Raw genomic sequence first — 23,171 nt, forward strand, 5'->3', positions numbered from 1 at the left:
AGAGTTTACTAGAATTTACGAAATGGAACAAACAACGTTGAAGAACAGCTAACCTTTTATGAGTTTGATGTCCCGCATTGTCCGCATTCTGGTGCCAGCAAGGTACTGTTTCTTCTCAGCAGTATAGGTCGGCTGCTGCTCCTCGACACAGATAACATCATCGTCGTCCTCGACAACATCTCCTGCTGTAAAATGGTGGAGCTTTATTTTATGTCAGAACATGTGATTGGCTAATTACAGGACATGCTCTGTTGTATAACATGCAAGGCACCTTATCATCTATATATTAAGTACAAGACTTCTGTGACCTCATATAGCAATGACATCATCACATTCATTCTATCTAAGTAATGGTTTGTTTCTGGCCAGAGGTCAGTATAACAATAGTAAATGTCAAGGTCACACAGAATACAAAGTTTGTAGGAGATGTTGTTGAACAGTATATGGAGTAAGGGACATATTTAAAGGCCATAACTATAAAGTCAGATATCAGTCACTGGTAAACTTTGATCAACATTGAGAGACACTAATTAAAAGTGACTGTCTAAAAATAAGAACTATCAAAAGCAGAAATTGTGTGTTGTAAAAAGTGTTGTGATTCTAGCTATACCATTATCATAGATATTGTAATACAGTGTCATTAAAGGCTGGAATGTAAAGGCAAACTTGTAGAGTGACGATGACCTGCCAAGACATATATGCTGACATGGCAGTTTTAAACCTGGCATTCTGATAGGTTTGTGGGGTTCATAGTATAGAATAAGGTAGGAGGAGACCCATTGTTGAGAGTGAAGAAGATGGTTGGAGGAGACCCATTGTTGAGTTTAGAAGATGGTTGGAGGAGACCCATTGTTGAGAGTGAAGAAGATGGTTGGAGGAGACCCATTGTTGAGAGTTTAGAGGATGGTTGGAGGAGACCCATTGTTGAGAGTGAAGAAGATGGTTGGAGGAGACCCATTGTTGAGAGTTTAGAGGAAGGTTGGAGGAGACCCATTGTTGAGAGTGAAGAAGATGGTTGGAGGAGACCCATGGTTGAGAGTGTAGAAGATGGTTGGAGAAGACCCATTGTTGAGAGTTTAGAAGATGGTTGGAGGAGACCCATTGTTGAGAGTGTAGAAGATGGTTGGAGGAGACCCATTGTTGAGAGTGTAAAAGATGGTTGGAGGAGACCCATGGTTGAGAGTTTAGAGGATGGTTGGAGGAGACCCATTGTTGAGAGTTTAGAGGATGGTTGGAGGAGACCCATTGTTGAGAGTGTAGAAGATGGTTTGAGGAGACCCATTGTTGAGAGTTTAGAGGATGGTTGGAGGAGACCCATTGTTGAAAGTGTAAAAGATGATTGGAAGACACCCATTGTTGAGAGTGTAAAAGATGGTTGGAGGAGACCCATTGTTGAGAGTGTAGAAGATGGTTTGGGCAAACCCATTGTTGAGAGTTTAGAAGATGGTTGGAGGAGACCCATTGTTGAGAGTGAAGAAGATGGTTGGAGGAGAACCATTGTTGAGAGTGAAGAAGATGGTTGGAGGAGACCCATTGTTGAGAGTGAAGAAGATGGTTGGAGGAGACCCATTGTTGAGAGTTTAGAAGATGGTTGGAGGAGACCCATTGTTGAGAGTGTAGAAGATGGTTGGAGGAGACCCATTGTTGAGAGTGAAGAAGATGGTTGCAGGAGACCCATGGTTGAGAGTTTAGAAGATGGTTGGAGGAGACCCATTGTTGAGAGTGAAGAAGATGGTTGGAGGAGACCCATTGTTGAGAGTTTAGAAGATGGTTGGAGGAGACCCATTGTTGAGAGTGAAGAAGATGGTTGGAGGAGACCCATTGTTGATAGTTTAGAAGATGGTTGGAGGAGACCCATGGTTGAGAGTGTAGAAGATGGTTGGAGGAGACCCATTGTTGAGAGTGAAGAAGATGGTTGGAGGAGACCCATTGTTGAAAGTGAAGAAGATGGTTTGAGGAGACCCATTGTTGAGAGTGTAGAAGATGGTTGGAGGAGACCCATTGTTGAGAGTGGTGAAGATGGTTGGAGGAGACCCATTGTTGAGAGTGTAGAGGATGGTTGGAGGAGACCCATTGTTGTGAGTGAAGAAGATGGTAGGAGGAGACCCATTGTTGAGAGTGTAGAAGATGGTTGGAGGAGACCCATTGTTGTGAGTGAAGAAGATGGTAGGAGGAGACCCATTGTTGAGAGTGAAGAAGATGGCTGGAGGAGACCCATTGTTGAGAGTGAAGAAGATGGTTGCAGGAGATCCATTGTTGAGAGTGTTGTAGATGGTTGGAGGAGACCCATTGTTGTGAGTGAAGAAGATGGTTGGAGGAGACCCATTGTTGAGAGTGAAGAAGATGGTTGGAGAAGACCCATTGTTGTGAATGAAGAAGATGGTTGGAGGAGACCCATTGTTGAGAGTGTAGAAGATGGTTGGAGGAGACCCATTGTTGAGAGTGAAGAAGATGGTTGGAGGAGACCCATTGTTGAAAGTGAAGAAGATGGTTTGAGGAGACCCATTGTTGAGAGTGTAGAAGATGGTTGGAGGAGACCCATTGTTGAGAGTGGTGAAGATGGTTGGAGGAGACCCATTGTTGAGAGTGTAGAGGATGGTTGGAGGAGACCCATTGTTGTGAGTGAAGAAGATGGTAGGAGGAGACCCATTGTTGAGAGTGTAGAAGATGGTTGGAGGAGACCCATTGTTGTGAGTGAAGAAGATGGTAGGAGGAGACCCATTGTTGAGAGTGAAGAAGATGGCTGGAGGAGACCCATTGTTGAGAGTGAAGAAGATGGTTGCAGGAGATCCATTGTTGAGAGTGTTGTAGATGGTTGGAGGAGACCCATTGTTGTGAGTGAAGAAGATGGTTGGAGGAGACCCATTGTTGAGAGTGAAGAAGATGGTTGGAGAAGACCCATTGTTGTGAATGAAGAAGATGGTTGGAGGAGACCCATTGTTGAGAGTGTTGAAGATGGTTGGAGAAGACCCATTGTTGAGAGTGTAAAAGATGGTTGGAGGAGACCCATTGTTGAGAGTGTAAAAGATGGTTGGAGGAGACCCATTGTTGAGAGTGAAGAAGATGGTTGGAGGAGACCCATTATTGAGAGTGAAGAAGATGGTTGGGGGAGACCCATTGTTGAGAGTTTAGAAGATGGTTGCAGGAGACCCATTGTGAGATCAATTTAACCTAGATTTGTATGGCGAGTGCCATCGTGACCTATATTTGTATGGCGGGTGTCATCGTGACCTAGATTTCTATGGCGGGTGTCTTAGATGAAGCAGAAGAAGCCAAACCTTCCAGAACACCAGGTCATATTCTAATTGTCCTTGTTCAATGATTTCCATAAAAATCTATATTGTGTTCACTTCCTGTCCTTGTTTAATCAATTTAGAGTTAGAATTATGATTTTCTTCACATGTCAGTAGTCTCCCTTTAGTTTACGATTTTCTTCAAATGTCAGTAGTCTCCCTTTAGTTTATGATTTTCTTCACATGTCAGTAGTCTCCCTTTAGTTCATGATTTTCTTCAAATGTCAGTAGTCTCCCTTTAGTTTATGATTTTCTTCATATGTCAGTAGTCTCCCTTTAGTTCATGATTTTCTTCACATGTCAGTAGTCTCCCTTTAGTTCATGATTTTCTTCACATGTCAGTAGTCTCCCTTTAGTTTATGATTTTCTTCACATGTCAGTAGTCTCCCTTTAGTTTATGATTTTCTTCACATGTCAGTAGTCTCCCTTTAGTTTATGATTTTCTTCACATGTCAGTAGTCACCCTTTAGTTTATGATTTACTTCACATGTCAGTAGTCTCCCTTTAGTTTATGAGTTTCTTCACATGTCAGTAGTCTCCCTTTAGTTTACGATTTACTTCACATGTCAGTAGTCTCCCTTTAGTTTACGATTTTCTTCACATGTCAGTAGTCTCCCTTTAGTTTACGATTTACTTCACATGTCAGTAGTCTCCCTTTAGTTTATGATTTACTTCACATGTCAGTAGTCTCCCTTTAGTTTATGATTTTCTTCACATGTCAGTAGTCTCCCTTTAGTTTACGATTTTCTTCACATGTCAGTAGTCTCCCTTTAGTTTACGATTTACTTCACATGTCAGTATTCTCCCTTTAGTTTTGTGTTTTTCCAAAATTCACACAATGTTGCCAACAACATTGACACAACTGGACAAATGATAGATTAAAAATTTATCGCATTTTTGTTATTTTTCTTAAAAAAGAAAAACGCAAGCCATGAATTTTTTGCTCAATTTTTAATAAAGATATTTACAAGCTCTGTGCAAGAAATAATGCTGTCTTAACTATGTTTTAATTGTTTTTTGTCAAAAATGCCAATTTATCAATATGATCAGCAGAGCATCTATTTTCATCTAACACATTTTCTGAGTACTATTGCATAGCACAGCACTGAACACCAATCCTATGTACACTTGTGTGACTCAGCACCAAACCCAGTATCCTATGTACACTTAAGTGTGACTCGGCACCAAAACCAGTATCCTGTGTACACTTGTGTGACTCGGCACCAAACCCAGTATCCTGTGTACACTTGTGTGACTCAGCACCAAACCCAGTATCCTGTGTACACTTGTGTGACTCAGCACCAAACCCAGTATCCTATGTCCACTTGTATGACTCGGCACCAAAACCAGTATCCTGTGTACACTTGTGTGACTTGGCACCAAATCCAGTATCCTGTGTACACTTGTGTGACTCAGCACCAAACCCAGTATCCTGTGTACACTTGTGTGAGTCGGCACCAAACCCAGTATCCTATGTCCACTTGTGTGACTCGGCACCAAACCCAGTATCCTGTGTACACTTGTGTGACTCGGCACCAAACCCAGTATCCTGTGTCCACTTGTGTGACTCGGCACCAAACCCAGTATCCTGTGTACACTTGTGTGACTCGGCACCAAACCCAGTATCCTATGTCCATTTGTATGACTCGGCACCAAACCCAGTATCCTGTGTACACTTTTTTTACTCAGCATAAAGTGCTGTTATCTATTTCCACTTCTTTGACTTAGAATGGAGTCCCACTTGTTCGATCCAGAACTGAAAACATATCTCAAAGATACTTGTACCTGTGTTACTTCCACATCCCCTGGGTACTTCCACATTCCCGGGGTACTTCCACATCCCTGGGGTACTTCCACATCCCCGGGGTACTTGTACCTGTGTTATTTCTACATCCCCGGGGTACTTGTACATGTGTTACTTCCACATTCCCGGGGTACTTCCACATTCCCGGGGTACTTCCACATCCCTGGGGTACTTCCACATCCCCGGGGTACTTCCACATCCCTGGGGTACTTCCACATCCCCGGGGTACTTGTACCTGTGTTACTTCCACATCCCCAGGGTACTTTCACATCCCTGGGGAACTTGTATCTGTGTGAGTTCCACATCCCTGGGGTGCTTCCATAACCCCGGGGTACTTGTATCTGTGTTACTTCCACATCCCCGGGGTACTTCCACATCTTCGAGGTACTTCCACATCCCCAGGGTACTTCCACATCCCCGAGGTACTTCCAAATCCCCGGGGTACTTCCACATCCCCGGGGTACTTCCACATCTTCGAGGTACTTCCACATCCCCGGGGTACGTCCACATCCCCGGGGTACTTCCACATCACTGGGGTACTTGTACCTGTGTTAATTCCACATCCCTGGGGTACCTGTGTTAATTCCCCATCCCTGGGTTACCTGTGTTAATTCCACATCCCCGGGGTACAGGTTCTGTGTTACTATCACCACATCCCCGGGGTACAGGTTCTGTGTTACTCCGGGTACAGGTTCTGTGTTACTCCGGGTACAGGTTCTGTGTTACTCCGGGTACAGGTTCTGTGTTACTATAACCACAACACTTCGGCCAGCAGCACACCTGATAAAGTGGTAATTTGTTCCTGTTATGTAAACATAACAGATCAAAAGTCTAAATAATCAGTTATAAACCAAGGTCCTAAGATAACATCACTTCCTGTGATGAACTACAAACTTTAAAATCATTCCAAACTGCATTCATTGTTCAATAAATGCAATACACATAAAGTACAGCATACAAATAACCTTGTAGATGTACAATATTAATGCTACAGGGAATAATCTGGCAAAGTCTTCACATAGTGTCGGCCATAACGCCGACTAGTCGTACTCTCTTCCAGTATGGAAAGTTCTTTTCCACGGTACAATAATCTGTTGTCGACAACATCAAACTCGTGTCTGCATCTCTGATAATGGCGGATAGCGTTCCTCTGTTCCTGCGTTCTGTCTTTGACTGGAACTCTGAATGTTCCCGTCATCAGTTGGAATATCGTATTGTATTTCTCTAAAGTCAAGGGGCGTGGCTTCTTGGCCCTGTATGTTAAACCCAGGGCACACTCATCAGCGTCATCTGGATGAAAAAAGAAAATAACCACCATTTAACTGTAATGTATTGATGAAATATGTAAACGTAAGTGTGGCAACGGTTAGAGTAGAGTCCCTTCCTGTAGACCCTCGATACGGAGTGTGTAAATGTACCAGGGGTAAATAACTTGTGATTTACATCTACATTGTCTACATGGCACCATAACTTGTGATCTACATTGTCTACATGGCACCATAACTTGTGATCTATATTGTCTACATGGCACCATAACTTGTGATTTATATTGACTACACAGCATCATAACTTGTGATCTACACTGTCTACATGGCACCATAACTTGTGATCTATATTGACTACATGGCACCATAACTTGTGATCTACATTGTCTACATGGCACCATAACTTGTGATCTATATTGTCTACATGGCACCATAACTTGTGATCTATATTGACTACATGGCACCATAACTTGTGATCTATATTGTCTACACGGCACCATAACTTGTGATCTACATTGTCTACATGGCACCATAACTTGTGATCTATATTGACTACATGGCACCATAACTTGTGATCTATATTGACTACATGGCACCATAACTTGTGATCTACATTGTCTACATGGCACCATAACTTGTGATCTACATTGTCTACATGGCACCATAACTTGTGATCTATATTGACTACATGGCACCATAACTTGTGATCTATATTGTCTACATGGCACCATAACTTGTGATCTATATTGTCTACACGGCACCATAACTTGTGATCTACATTGTCTACATGGCACCATAACTTGTGATCTACATTGTCTACACGGCACCATAACTTGTGATTTATATTGACTACATGGCACCATAACTTGTGATCTACACTGTCTACATGGCACCATAACTTGTGATCTATATTGACTACATGGCACCATAACTTGTGATCTACATTGTCTACATGGCACCATAACTTGTGATCTACATTGTCTACATGGCACCATAACTTGTGATCTATATTGTCTACATGGCACCATAACTTGTGATCTATATTGTCTACACGGCACCATAACTTGTGATCTACACTGTCTACATGGCACCATAACTTGTGATCTATATTGTCTACACGGCACCATAACTTGTGATCTACATTGTCTACATGGCACCATAACTTGTGATCTATATTGACTACATGGCACCATAACTTGTAATCTATATTGTCTACATGGCACCATAACTTGTGATCTATATTGTCTACATGGCACCATAACTTGTGATCTATATTGACTACATGGCACCATAACTTGTGATCTATATTGACTACACGGCACCATAACTTGTGATCTATATTGTCTACATGGCACCATAACTTGTGATCTATATTGTCTACATGGCACCATAACTTGTGATCTATATTGTCTACATGGCACCATAACTTGTGATCTATATTGTCTACATGGCACCATAACTTGTGATCTATATTGTCTACACGGCACCATAACTTGTGATCTACATTGTCTACACGGCACCATAACTTGTGATCTACATTGTCTACATGGCACCATAACTTGTGATCTACATTGTCTACATGGCACCATAACTTGTGATCTACATTGTCTACACGGCACCATAACTTGTGATTTATATTGACTACATGGCACCATAACTTGTGATCTACACTGTCTACATGGCACCATAACTTGTGATCTATATTGACTACATGGCACCATAACTTGTGATCTACATTGTCTACATGGCACCATAACTTGTGATCTACATTGTCTACATGGCACCATAACTTGTGATCTATATTGTCTACACGGCACCATAACTTGTGATCTATATTGACTACATGGCACCATAACTTGTGATCTACATTGTCTACATGGCACCATAACTTGTGATCTATATTGACTACATGGCACCATAACTTGTGATCTATATTGACTACACGGCATCATAACTTGTGATCTACATAACAACCCATACAATATATCATTGTCTACCAGCGGGTATATAACTTATATTTCCCTACATGATATATGTATATGCACTCTGTGTTAGCTGGTGTGGGCTGAAATTCATTAGTAAAGGAGTTTTATTCTATAGAGAGTGAGTAACAGGAGCTTTACATCTATATATGGTAACAGAAACTACCATGTGTAACAGGTAATGAGATAACAATGGAGACAGGTGTGGTAAAAAACAGGACTGGCAGCCCTACACACAGGTAAACATCATCTAAGTACCGTCATACAGGTAAAAATCATCTAAGTACCGTCATACAGGTAAACATCATCTAAGTACCGCCATACAGGTAAACATCATCTAAGTATTGTCGTACAGGTAAACATCATCTAAGTACCGTCATACATGTAAATATCATCTAAGTACCGTCATACAGGTAAACATCATCTAAGTACTGTCATACAGGTAAACATCATCTTAGTATTGTCACACAGGTAAACATCATCTTAGTATTTTCACACAGGTAAACATCATCTAAGTACCGTCACACAGGTAAACATCATCTTAGTTCCGTCACACAGGTAAACATCATCTAAGTACCGTCACACTGGTAAACATCATCCAAGTACTGTCATACAGGTACACATCATCTAAGCATTGTCATACAGGTAAACATCATCTTAGTATTGTCACACAGGTAAACATCATCTAAGTACCGTCACACTGGTAAACATCATCTAAGTACCGTCACACAGGTAAACATCATCTAAGTACCGTCATACAGGTAAACATCATCTAAGTATTGTCACACAGGTAAATACATCTAAGTACCGTCATACAGGTAAACATCATCTAAGTACCGTCACACAGGTAAACATCATCTAAGTATTGTCATACAGGTAAACATCATCTAAGTATTGTCACACTGGTAAACATCATCTAAGTACTGTCACACAGGTAAACATCATCTAAGTATTGTCATACAGGTAAACATCATCTAAGTATTGTCACACAGGTAAACATCATCTAAGTACCGTCACACAGGTAAACATCATCTTAGTTCCGTCACACAGGTAAACATCATCTAAGTACCGTCACACTGGTAAACATCATCCAAGTACTGTCATACAGGTACACATCATCTAAGCATTGTCATACAGGTAAACATCATCTTAGTATTGTCACACAGGTAAACATCATCTAAGTATTGTCATACTGGTAAACATCATCCAAGTACTGTCATACAGGTACACATCATCTAAGCATTGTCATACAGGTAAACATCATCTTAGTATTGTCACACAGGTAAACATCATCTAAGTACATCACACAGGTAAACATCATCTAAGTACTGTCATACAGGTAAACATCATCTAAGTACCGTCACACAGGTAAACATCATCTTAGTTCCGTCACACAGGTAAACATCATCTAAGTACTGTCACACAGGTAAACATCTAAGTACTGTCATACAGGTAAACATCATCTAAGTATTGTCATACAGGTAAACATCATCTAATTACTGTCACACAGGTAAACATCATCTAAGTACTGTCATACAGGTAAACATCATCCAAGTACTGTCACACAGGTAAACATCATCCAAGTACTGTCATACAGGTAAACATCATCTAAGTATTGTCATACAGGTAAACATCATCTAAGTATTGTCACACAGGTTAACATCATCTAAGTACTGTCATACAGGTAAACATCATCTAAGTACCGTCGTACAGGTAAACATCATCTAAGTATTGTCACACAGGTAAACATCATCTAAGTACCGTCACACAGGTAAACATCATCTTAGTTCCGTCACACAGGTAAACATCATCTAAGTACTGTCACACAGGTAAACATCTAAGTACTGTCATACAGGTAAACATCATCTAAGTATTGTCATACAGGTAAACATCATCTAATTACTGTCACACAGGTAAACATCATCTAAGTACTGTCATACAGGTAAACATCATCCAAGTACTGTCATACAGGTAAACATCATCTAAGTATTGTCGCACAGGTAAACATCATCTAAGTACCGTCATACAGGTAAACATCATCTAAGTACCGTCATACAGGTAAACATCATCTAAGTATTGTCATACAGGTAAACATCATCTAAGTATTGTCATACAGGTAAACATCATCTAAGTATTGTCATACAGGTAAACATCATCTAAGTACTGTCACACAGGTAAACATCATCTAAGTACCGTCATACAGGTAAACATCATCTAAGTATTGTCACACAGGTAAACATCATCTAAGTACCGTCCCACAGGTAAACATCATCTAAGTACTGACTTTACAACATTTGTCACTTACCTCTATCTTTACTTACAACATAACCAGCATGGGCAGCTTACAATTAAACAGTAGGATAAGTGTGAATATATCGCTTTCCCAATTACTAACTTTCCATTTCTAGATAGTAACATCCCTGCTTCCACTACCCACAGTGTTTACATGCCCCAGTTGATTTGATATCCAAGGGCTTTATCATAACTTTCTTGACAGATGTTGATTAATGATGGAAAAACAAGGTTTTTAGATGTGCAGAATGATGAAGACTATTGGAAAGTTTTAAGGTTGTGACTTCATGATCTATTTCCTCACGCAACAAGAGATCCCAGAGGGATCTTGGCGCCCACCATTGAATGATCTTCATAAGTTCCATGTCAGATTGATCTTTTCTCTACTTTTCCCTTCATTTTACTAATCTGTGCAAATTGAGACATCCCTCCAGTACTTTTCAAACAAGGGAATCCTAGCTATATAAGAAATTTGAGATTTAACGATAATGGCTGTTTGTTTGCCAGGTTGTTTTCAGGACAGACTGGTCCAAAAATGCAATACAAGGGACCAGGGGGAACCTACTATGGAGCAAGATCCATTCAGTACTTTGAGAAATAGAGATAACAAACTTCAATTGTCAAAATCCAAGATGGCGGTCTGTCGGCCATATTGTTTTCCAATTGATCTCAAAATGCAATAAGCATAAAGAGGCACCAAGGGGAACCTCCATATGAAATTTGAGAAAGATCCCTTCAGTACTTTCTCAGAAATAGCGATAACAAACTTCCAATTGTCAAAATCCAAGATGGCTGCCTGTTGGCCATGTTGTTCTCAGATTGGTCTCAAAACGCAATATGCATAACTAGGCACCGAGGGAAACTTACATATGAAATTTCAGAAAGATCCATTCAGTACTTTCTCAGAAATAGTGATAACAAACTTCAATTGTCAAAATCCAAGATGGCTGCCTGTCGGCCATGTTGTTTTCTGATTGGTCTCAAAATGCAATATGCATAACAAGGCACCAAGGGAAACGTACATATGAAATTTCAGAAAGATCCATTCAGTACTTTCTCAGAAATAGAGATAACAAACTTCAATTGTCAAAATCCAAGATGGCTGCCTGTCGGCCATGTTGTTTTCTGATTGGTCTCAAATCGCAATATGCATAACTAAGCACCAAGGGGAACCTACATATGAAATTTGAGAAAGATCCCTTCAGTACATTCTCAGAAATAGCGATAACAAACTTCAATTGTCAAAACCCAAGATGGCTGCCTGTCGGCCATGTTGTTTTCCAATTGGTCTCAAATCGCAATATGCATAACTAGGCACCAAGGGGAACCTACATATGAAATTTGAGAAAGATCCCTTCAGTACTTTCTCAGAAATAGCGATAACAAACTTCAATTGTCAAAATCCAAGATGGCTGCCTGTCGGCCATGTTGTTATCCGATTATTCTCAAAACGCAATATGCATAACTAGGCACCAAGGGGAACCTTCATATTATATTTGAGAAAGATCCCTTAAGCACATTCTCAGAAAAAGTGATAACAAACTTCAATTGTCAAAATCCAAGATGGCTGCCTGTCGGCCATGTTGTTTTCCGATTGGTCTCAAAACGCAATATGCATAACTAGGCACCAAGGGGAACCTACATATGAAATTTAAGAAAGATCTCTTCAGTACTTTCTCAGAAATAGCGATAACAAACTTCAATTGTCAAAATCCAAGATGGCTGCCTGTCGGCCATGTTGTTTTCCGATTGGTCTCAAAATGCAATATGCATAACTAGGCACCAAGGGGAACCTACATATGAAATTTCAGAAAGATCCATTCAGTACTTTCTCAGAAATAGCGATAACAAACTTCAATTGTCAAAATCCAAGATGGCTGCCTGTCGGCCATGTTGTTTTCTGATTATTCTCAAAACGCAATATGCATAACTAGGCACCAAGGAGAACCTTCATATGAAATTTGAGAAAGATCCCTTAAGCACATTCTCAGAAATAGCGATAACAAACTTCAATTGTCAAAATCCAAGATGGCTGCCTGTCGGCCATGTTGTTTTCCGATTGGTCTCAAAACGCAATATGCATAACTAGGCACCAAGGGGAACCTACATATGAAATTTAAGAAAGATCTCTTCAGTACTTTCTCAGAAATAGCGATAACAAACTTCAATTGTCAAAATCCAAGATGGCTGCCTGTCGGCCATGTTGTTTTCCGATTGGTCTCAAAATGCAATATGCATAACTAGGCACCAAGGGGAACCTACATATGAAATTTGAAAAAGATCCCTTCAGTACTTTCTGAGGATTAGCGATAACAAGAATTGTTTACGGACGGACGGAGGGACGGACGGAGGGACGGACGGACGGACGGACGGACGACGGACCACGGACGCAGGGCGATTTGAATAGCCCACCATCTGATGATGGTGGGCTAATAAAAAAGTCACCACATGTTCAATGCTTGCTGAAATACTTAGTAGTTCCATTGTCATCATTGTAGTTCTCATTTCAAGGACATGACAGGATGTGACTAGATTAACTCCTCCAGAACACCTGGACGTATTCCCCTTGTAGTCAAGGGTCTCCATACAAATTCACTTTTTGTCCTCACTATATCAATCCTGAGTTAGAATCAGATTATGTTATTATATCGGTATTAATTGTTGTTTTCATACCATTTGCATGTGACCTCCACAATATACAATGTGACTTCCACATGATACCATGTGACCTCCGCAGTAGACCATGTGACCTCCACAATATACCATGTGACTTCCACAATATACCATGTGACCTCCACAATATACCATGTGACCTCCACAATATACAATGTGACTTCCACATGATACCATGTGACCTCCGCAGTAGACCATGTGACCTCCACAATATACCATGTGACCTCCACAGTAGACCATGTGACCTCCGCTATATACCATGCAGTCGACCATGTGACCTTTTAAGACATCAAGGATCTGAGACTTACATTCGGTTGTGTGAAGAACAAATCAACAAAGTCATTTTTACCATCAACTGGGAGAAACAGGCTCCATTATAAGAATTTACCAAGTACTCTTTTCTAGAAGAAACACAAATGAATTATTTTTGGTATTTAGTTCAACTGATGGACAAATATTCTGGAATTTCGTAACAAGAGGCCCACAGGCCTCAACGGTCATCTGACTATAAAACACTGTGTTCTAGTGTAGAAACTGGTGGAACTTGAGAAGTTTGAAATAGGTGTTGTTGAAGAAAACCATGATAGTGCAATCATGTTACAAAACGGCCACAGCAGCTGCCATGTTGAACTTTTGACAAGGCCAAAAATATAGAATATTTTGTAGACTTACTTTCCCATCATCACCAATTTTCAGCTCAGTGCCACCAGTGGAACTTGACAAGAAGTTGTTGTTGTTTTTTTTCAAGATAGCAGCCGTGACAATCAACCATCTTGGATTTCAGGCCAACACAAAAAATAAGAACACTTTGTCAGCACCATCTCAGGATCATTCCTAACAAGTGTCAGATGTATCGGAATGGTAGAACTTGAGAAGAGGTTTAAAGTTGGTGTTGTTAGAGAAAACCATGATTGTGCAATCATGTTACAAAATGGATTCCATAGCTGCAATGTCAAATTATTTACGATGCTGAAAAACAACAACACTTTGTTGACTTCCTTTCCTTACATCCTCACCAATTTTCTGCTCAATGGCACCATTATGACTAGAGAAGTTTAAAATATTTTTTCAAGATGGCAGCCATGTTGGTTTTTCAGTCAGAATACAAAAAATCAGAACACTTGGCCAGAACCATCAAATTTCAGATCAATTACACTGTTGGAACTTAAGTTTAAAATGTGAAAAGCTATGTACGGCGGATGGCAAACGACGACGGATGAAACACAATGGTTATAGGGTCAGATGACCTAAAAACACTAATTTAATTTCACAAGTGTTTATGCAAATTAAAACCTAAAGTCTTCATTCATCTTCAAAATATTTATTACAAATGAATCACACATATTCACAGTTAAGTTTGCAGTTACATAGAAATGACAATAGTAGAGAATTGTACAGAATCTAAAGCTGCTTCCTACCAGCAAATACAGTCACATGGCACTTATAACCTCATATACAATATATCTTACAAAAGTTTGTATATCTGCTGAATTCTGAACACAAAATTATTCAAAAATATCCTTCAAGGAATTTAAAATCACCAAAGGTAAGAGTCAGATGTGACATGCAAGTACACCCTGGTCCAGGTGGCAGCACTGTACCATAACTGTATCATAACTTTGGTCCTAAATAGATTTAAAAAAAAAAAATGGTTTTGATATTTACAATCAGATTTAGAAACAAGAGATCCCAGAGGGATCTTGGCGCCCACCATTGAATGTTCTTCATAGGTTCCATGTCAGATTGATCTTTTCTCTACTTTTCTCTTCTTCTAAGTCTTACTAATCTGTGTAAACTCAAAAGAAACCTCTAGTACTTTTCAAACAAGGGAAACCTATATATAAAATTTAAGATTTAGGCACCTAGGGGAACCTATATATATGGAATTTGAGAAAGATTCCTTCAGTGCGTTCTGAGAAATAGTGATAACAAACTTCAATTGTCAAAATCCAAGATGGCTGCTTGTCGGCCATGTTGTTTTCCGATTGGTCTCAAAATGCAATATGCATAACTAGGCACCTGGGGGAACCTACATATGAAATTTCAGGAAGATCCCTTCATTAGTTTCTTAGTAATAGTGATAACCAGTTTCAATTTTCGAAATCCAAGATGGCTGCCTGTCGGCCATGTTGTTTTCCGATCAGTCCCAAAATGCGATATGCATTACTAGGCACCAAGGGAAACCTACATATAAAATTTGAGAAAGATCCCTTCAGTACTTTCTCAGAAATGGCAATAACAAACTTTAATGGTCAAAATCCAAGATGGCTGCCTGTCGGCCATGTTGTTTTCCGATTGGTCTCAAAATGCTATATGCATAACTAAGCACCAAGGGGAACCTACATAACAAATATGAAAAAGATCCCTTTAGTACTTTCACAGAAATAGCGATAACAAACTTCAATTGTCAAAATCCAAGATGGCTGCCTGTCGGCCATGTTGTTTTCAGATCGGTCTCAAAATGCAATATGCATAACTAGGCACCAAGGGGAACCTACATATGAAATTTGAGAAAGATCCCTTCTGTGCTTTTTGAGAAATAGCGATAACAATCTTCAATTGTCAAAATCCAAGATGGCTGCCTGTCGGCCATGTTGTTTTCCGATTGGTCTCAAAATGCAATATGCATAACTAGGCACCAAGGGGAACCTACATATGAAATTTGAGAAAGATCCCTTCAGTACTTTCTTAGAAATAGCGATAACAAACTTCAATGGTCAAAATCCAAGATGGCTGCCCGTCGGCCATGTTGTTTTCCGATCGGTCCCAAAATGCAATATGCATAACTAGGCACCAAGGGAAACCTACATATAAAATTTGAGAAAGATCCCTTCAGTACTTTCTCAGAAATAGCGATAACAAACTTCAATGGTCAAAATCCAAGATGGCTGCCCGTCGGCCATGTTGTTTTCCGATCGGTCCCAAAATGCAATATGCATAACTAGGCACCAAGGGAAACCCACATATCAAATTTGAGAAAGATCCCTTCAGTACTTTCTTAGAAATAGCGATAACAAACTTCAATTGTCAAAATCCAAGATGGCTGCCTGTCGGCCATGTTGTTTTCCGATCGGTCCCAAAATGCAATATGCATAACTAGGCACCAAGGGAAACCAACATATGAAATTTGAGAAAGATCCCTTCAGCTCTTTCTCAGAAATAGCGATAACAAACTTCAATGGTCAAAATCCAAGATGGCTGCCTGTCGGCCATGTTGTTTTCCGATCGGTCCCAAAATGCAATATGCATAACTAGGCACCAAGGGGAACCTACATATGAAATTTGAGAAAGATCCCTTCAGCACTTTCTGAGGATTAGCGATAACAAGAATTGTTTACGGACGGACGGACGGACGGACCACGGACCACGGACGCAGGGCGATTTGAATAGCCCACCATCTGATGATGGTGGGCTAAAAAAATGAAACCCCTTTGACCAGATACTCAGTTCTATGCATTCATGGTAAAAGTAACAATGTTTTTACACAAGAAAACATGAGAAATTATTTAACTTCTGCATTTGTCACATGGCTCCCTGTGACTGTGTAATGCCAAGTCACTCAGAAGGACATGGTGTCAAATACATATTGAAAAAGGGGCAGGACTTAACGGGTGGGGACTAAGTGAGAAAGGGCGGATAGTTATTGAGAAGGGGTGGAGACTAAGTGAGAAAGGGCGGATAGTTATTGAGAAGGGGCGGGGACTAGGTGAGAAAGGGCGGAGAGTTATTGAGAAGGGGTAGGGACTGAGTGAGAAAGGGCGGAGGGTAAGCGAGAAGGGGGCAGGACAAAGTGAGAAGGGGCAGAGAGGTAGTAAGAAGGGGTCCGGGACTGAGTCCGAAAGGGCGGAGAGTAAGTGAGAAGGGGTGTGAAACAAAATGATAAGTGGATGAGGACAGAAAGTTAGTTAAAAACATTTTGCTTTACAATTACCTAGCACTTAAAATGTTCAGCAGCTTGACAATCAAGATGAACTAAACTAATCTACATATTTCAACTCCAGACTTGTACATGTGACATCCCCCTCCCCCAAACATGTAACAGCAGCCCCTACCCTAGTTCTGGTAATATCACCCCCTACCTAACACCCCTACCCTAGTTCTGGTACAATATCACCCCCTATCTAACACCCCTACCCTAGTTCTGGTAATATCACCCCCTACCTAACACCCCTACCCTAGTTCTGGTAATATCATCCCCTACCTAACACCCCTACCCTAGTTCTGGTACAATAGCACCCCCTACCTAACACCACTACCCCAGTTCTGGTAAAATATCACCCCCTACATAACACCCCTACCCCAGTTCTGGTACAATAGCACCCCCTACCTAACACCCTACCCCAGTTCTGGTACAATATCACCCCCTACCTAACACCCCTACCCCAGTTCTGATAATAGCACCCCCTACCTAACACCCCCTACCCCAGTTCTGGTACAATATCACCCCCTACCTAACACCCCTACCCCAGTTCTGGTACAATATCACCCCCTACCTAACACCCCTACCCCAGTTCTGGTAATATCACCCCCTACCTAACCCCCCTACCCCAGTTCTGGTACAATATCACCCCCTACCTAACACCCCTACCCCAGTTCTGGTAATATCACCCCTTACCTAACACCCCTACCCCAGTTCTGGTAATATCACCCCCTACCTAACACCCCTACCCCAGTTCTGATAATATCACCCCCTACCTAACACCCCTACCCCAGTTCTGGTAATATTACCCCCCTACCTAACACCCCTACCCCAGTTCTGGTAATATCACCCCCTCCTACCTAAACACCCCTACCCCAGTTCTGGTAATATCACCCCCTACCTAACACCCCTACCCCAGTTCTGGTAATATTACCCCCTACCTAACACCCCTACCCCAGTTCTGGTAATATCACCCCCTACCTAACACCCCTACCCCAGTTCTGGTAATATCACCCCCTACCTAACACCCCTACCCCAGTTCTGGTACAATATCACCCCCTACCTAACACCCCTACCCCAGTTCTGGGTAATATCACCCCCTACCTAACACCCCTACCCCAGTTCTGGTAATATCACCCCCTACCTAACACCCCTACCCCCAGTTCTGGTACATATCTCCACCCCCTACCTAACACCCCTACCCAGTTCTGGTAATATCACCCCTACCTAACACCCCTACCCCAGTAACCACCCTAGTTCTGGTAATATCACCCCCTATCTAACACCCCTACCCCAGTTCTGGTAATATCACCCCCTACCTAACACCCCTACCCTAGTTCTGGTAATAGCACCCCCTACCTAACACCCCCTACCTAACACCCCTACCCCAGTTCTGGTAAAAATGTAATAGCACCCATCCAATGCATGTAGCTGAGCTTTGCTGAGACATGTCAGGTTAAATGTCACCAATTAAACATCTTAAGCTTTATACAGGGTATTAAATGAGTTTGAGATTTTATGAAATAAGTCTTAGAAGTTTTTATCTTTGGCAAGTCTTGGCAAGCAACAAAACTTTGAGACCTGTTTCATAAACTCTCATATCAAATGAGATTAAATTTATCATTCTTTTATCGCATAACACAGAAAACATACATTTTGACATGTTTAAATAAAAAATGTGGAGGACAAAAATCAAATGGAGACATCCATTTTGTTGTACCATATTCAATTCATAATGTCACTTCATTGTCCACATTATATTATAATGTCACAATCAATTTCTGACCGGCACAAGCATTAAAAAACAGCCCAGGGTATATTACACTATTGAGATACGGGCGAATTCACTGGATAACAGACAGGTAATATAACATATATAATTATTGAAATGTCTTTATGCTAACTGTCTAGCCAGTTAATGAATGTGTAGCACCACAGAATAGCAGCTGGATCTGAAAATGAGCTCCAGTGAACTAATGTATAGGAGTTTATAGCACAGCACCAGGGATAAGATCTACTAGTAATACAACCAGCAGAGGAGAAAATATCAAATGGCCACAATGAAGCTGAAAACTATTGAATCAATATATATCTCAACAGTCACCAAACTAACTAACTCAAACCGGGACAGACACCAAGCTTACTAACTCAAACCTGGACAGTCACCAAGCTTACTAACTCAAACTGGGACAGTCACCAAGCTTACTAACTCAAACTGGGACAGTCACCAAGCTTACTAACTCAAACTGGGACAGTCACCAAGCTTACTCAAACCTGGACAGTCATCAAGCTTACTAACTCAAACCTGGACAGTCACCAAGCTTACTAACTCAAACTGGGACAGTCACCAAGCTTACTCAAACCTGGACAGTCATCAAGCTTACTAACTCAAACCTGGACAGTCACCAAGCTTACTAACTCAAACTGGGACAGTCACCAAGCTTACTCAAACCTGGACAGTCATCAAGCTTACTAACTCAAACCTGGACAGTCACCAAGCTTACTCAACAGTCACCAAGCCTACTCAAACCTGGACAGTCATCAAGCTTACTTACTCAAACCTGGACAGTCATCAAGCTTACTCAAAACCTGGACAGTCATCAAGCTTACTAACTCAAACAAGGACAGTCATCAAGCTTACTCAAACCTGGACAGTCATCAAGCTTACTAACTCAAACCTGGACAGTCATCAAGCTTACTAACTCAAACCTGGACAGACACCAAGCTTACTCAAACCTGGACAGTCACCAAGCTTACTAACTCAAACCTGGACAGTCATCAAGCTTACTAACATAAACAAGGACAGTCATCAAGCTTACTCAAACCTGGACAGTCATCATGCTTACTAACTCAAACCTGGACAGTCACCAAGCTTACTTACTCAAACCTGGACAGTCACCAAACTAACTAACTCAAACCTGGACAGTCACCAAGCTTACTAACTCAAACTTGGACAGACACCAAGCTTACTAACTCAAACCTGGACAGACACCAAGCTTACTCAAACCTGGACAGTCACAAAGCTTACTAACTCAAACTTGGACAGACACCAAGCTTACTCAAACCTGGACAGTCACCAAGCTTACTAACTCAAACTTGGACAGACACCAAGCTTACTCAAACCTGGACAGTCACCAAGCTTACTAACTTAAACAAGGACAGTCATCAAGCTTAGTAACTCAAACCTGGACAGTCATCAAGCTTACTCAAACCTGGACAGTCACCAAGCTTACTAACTTAAACCTGGACAGTCACCAAGCTTACTCAAACCTGGACAGTCACCAAGCTTACTAACTCAAATCTGGACAGTCACCAAGCTTACTCAAACCTGGACAGTCACCAAGCTTACTATCTCAAATCTGGACAGACACCAAGCTTACTCAAACCTGGACAGACACCAAGCTTACTCAAACCTCGACAGTCATCAAGCTTACTAACTCAAACCTGGACAGTCATCAAGCTTAATTACTCAAACCTGGACAGTCATCAAGCTTACTAACTCAAACCTGGACAGTCATCAAGCTTACTAACTCAAACCTGGACAGTCACCAAGCTTACTCAAAACCTGGACAGTCATCAAGCTAACTTACTCAAACCTGGAGAGTCATCAAGCTTACTAACTCAAACCTGGACAGTCATCAAGCTTACTAACTCAAACCTGGACAGTCATCAAGCTTACTAACTCAAACCTGGACAGTCACTAAGCTTACTCAAACCTGGACAGTCATCAGACACCAAGCTTACTAACTCAAACCTGGACAGACACCAAGCTTACTTAAACCTGGACAGACACCAAGCTTACTTACTCAAACCTGGACAGTCACCAAGCTTACTAACTCAAACCTGGACAGACACCAAGCTTACTTAAACCTGGACAGACACCAAGCTTACTTACTCAAACCTGGACAGTCACCAAGCTTACTAACTCAAACATGGACACCCTTCAAGCTTACTATTTTTTCATAGTCTACATACCAATCAATACTTATGTTCATATATTTTACCCTCATTTTTATCCATGTTGAGTAAGAATTATGTCGGTATTCTTTATTGTTTTTATAGCCTCAACAAAAATAAAGATAGGTTAAGCACACAAGCTCCAACGTGTCCATTACAAGGTGTTACAGTGTTACTGCAGTTCAATAATAAACATTGGAGAGTATAGACAAAACGTTAATGCTGGGTCACAGAGAACTGTATTGTAGATAGATGTAGTATGGCTGGGTGGCGCAGTGGTAGCCCAATCACCTCTTGGCGACCATGATTTGACTAGAAATAACTGAGAAGAACTCAACAGGAAGCTGTATACAACCAAAACGGTGCCTTTGTACGGTGACATCTTATCCAACCAAGCCCCACATCAACAGATTAATGTGTTACTTAATCTACACAGCACTGTACATAATATAAAGCTATTTTACACAAATATATGCAACAGAGTTCAAAGGTCAACTCAACATGGAATCATTCCTGGTAAGGTGTTAATATGTCTAGTTTACTTTTCATCTGTCAGTTTATGATGTCTTTGATTTTCCATACAAGATGTCAAAGGTCACCGACATCAGTTGGAATCTGATTGGTACATGATCTGGTGGATGAGAATGGAGTTGGCATGGAGATCATCGGCCTTGACATTAGAGAAGGCAGGCAGTGATTTTGTGGATTTGTTACGAGGGTCCATTCCCATGGTTGTCTCTACACTGTAGCCCTTCCTCTCTAGTAAGTCTGCTATAGTCACACGGATACTGCTGTTGGTGTATGTACGGCTCAGACACGCGTCCTCTGCCATCTTGGACATGAGGCAGGCGAGAACCCCATGTCCTACTGGGGACTCGTACCACACCACATCATTTGGATGCACATGCCCTTTGGGTCGCTGAAAGAATGCGTCTTTATTGGGATTACGCTTGGACAGGTACTTGTCCATACTTCTAACAGGACACATTGGGTTACCAACTATTTCATACATACGACCATCCCAATTCCAATACTGCATCTCCATACATGATCTTGCCCTTTGAATTTTAATACTGTGATTGAGCCGATAGAACTTCCTGCCTTTTTCGTCTGTCTCTAAGATGAAGGAGTCCTGTGTCAGCCCTCTCAGAGCGGACTGTCCCCCACACCCGAGATGGAGAGTGAGGTCATACCACACCTTCCTGAAGAGACCGAGGGGCGTATCAAGGTTGAGACACCCAGAGGCTATCAGCAGAGACACATCAGAGGCTGTCATTGGGATCTTCATGGGAGCCTTGGGTTTTATAGGACTCTCAGACAAACTCTCTCTCAGGTTGTCCAGGAGGTTGTTCGAAGGTTGGAAGACATTTGAATGTTTGATGTGTGCCTTCCACTCTGGAGTCAGGTTGGAAAGGTAGCGCATGATACTGTTGCGGACATCTGTAAGGGTGCTCACATGGTACATTTCCCCACGTTTTGACTTGGCCTCAAGGTAAAACTTTGAAAGACAGTCATTGAGCTGTGATGGAGGAAAACCTTCAAAGTCTACAGCAAGGTTTAGACCTACCAGGAACCCTACAACCGAACAAACAAATCATCAGTTACAGGAGTCCTCTAACTTATTAACGTTTTTGCTGTTTCAAATAATAATAATGATAAATGATTTGATTATATGAATTGAGAATATTTCAATATCAAGAACATTAAATGACTAAATGCATATTTTTGCATTTTTCATACAGAACATTATGCTAAATCCATTATTGGTTAAAATCTGATAATGTATTGAAATGTGCTGGTTCATTCTTTGTAAAAATCTAAAATCTATTTCATTGTCAGAACTATTTATTAAGTGGTGAAATGTATGCCTGACTCTATTTATTGAATAAAGCCCCGTCCCCCATGCAAAATTTTACCAAGATGTTTTTGGGGGCTTATTTTTCAACACCATTTCGGATATTGTTTTAAGATTGAAGATTCTGTCAA

At 41.1% G+C, this 23,171-nt stretch overlaps 1 protein-coding gene across 8 annotated transcripts in view; it reads right to left on the reverse strand.

The window, feature by feature from the left end:
• The window catches only part of LOC117336493 (zinc finger and BTB domain-containing protein 17-like), a 122,569-nt gene that overhangs the window by 38,564 nt on the left and 60,834 nt on the right, over nucleotides 1-23,171 (reverse strand). For 2 of the 8 annotated variants that reach the window (XM_033897071.1, XM_033897059.1), the window contains one exon: nucleotides 54-185. The exons of 4 other annotated variants lie outside the window; for them this stretch is intronic. In XM_033897071.1, the coding sequence (XP_033752962.1) occupies nucleotides 54-185 (132 nt within the window). Of the gene's footprint in view, nucleotides 1-53; nucleotides 186-4,229; nucleotides 6,388-21,112; nucleotides 22,761-23,171 lie in introns of those variants that run through there. 2 more of the 8 variants (XM_033897085.1, XM_033897060.1) reach the window with 2 other exon arrangements.

The sequence above is a fragment of the Pecten maximus genome, chromosome 10 (genome assembly GCF_902652985.1).
Source record: "Pecten maximus chromosome 10, xPecMax1.1, whole genome shotgun sequence".
In the NCBI taxonomy this organism is placed as follows: domain Eukaryota; kingdom Metazoa; phylum Mollusca; class Bivalvia; order Pectinida; family Pectinidae; genus Pecten; species Pecten maximus.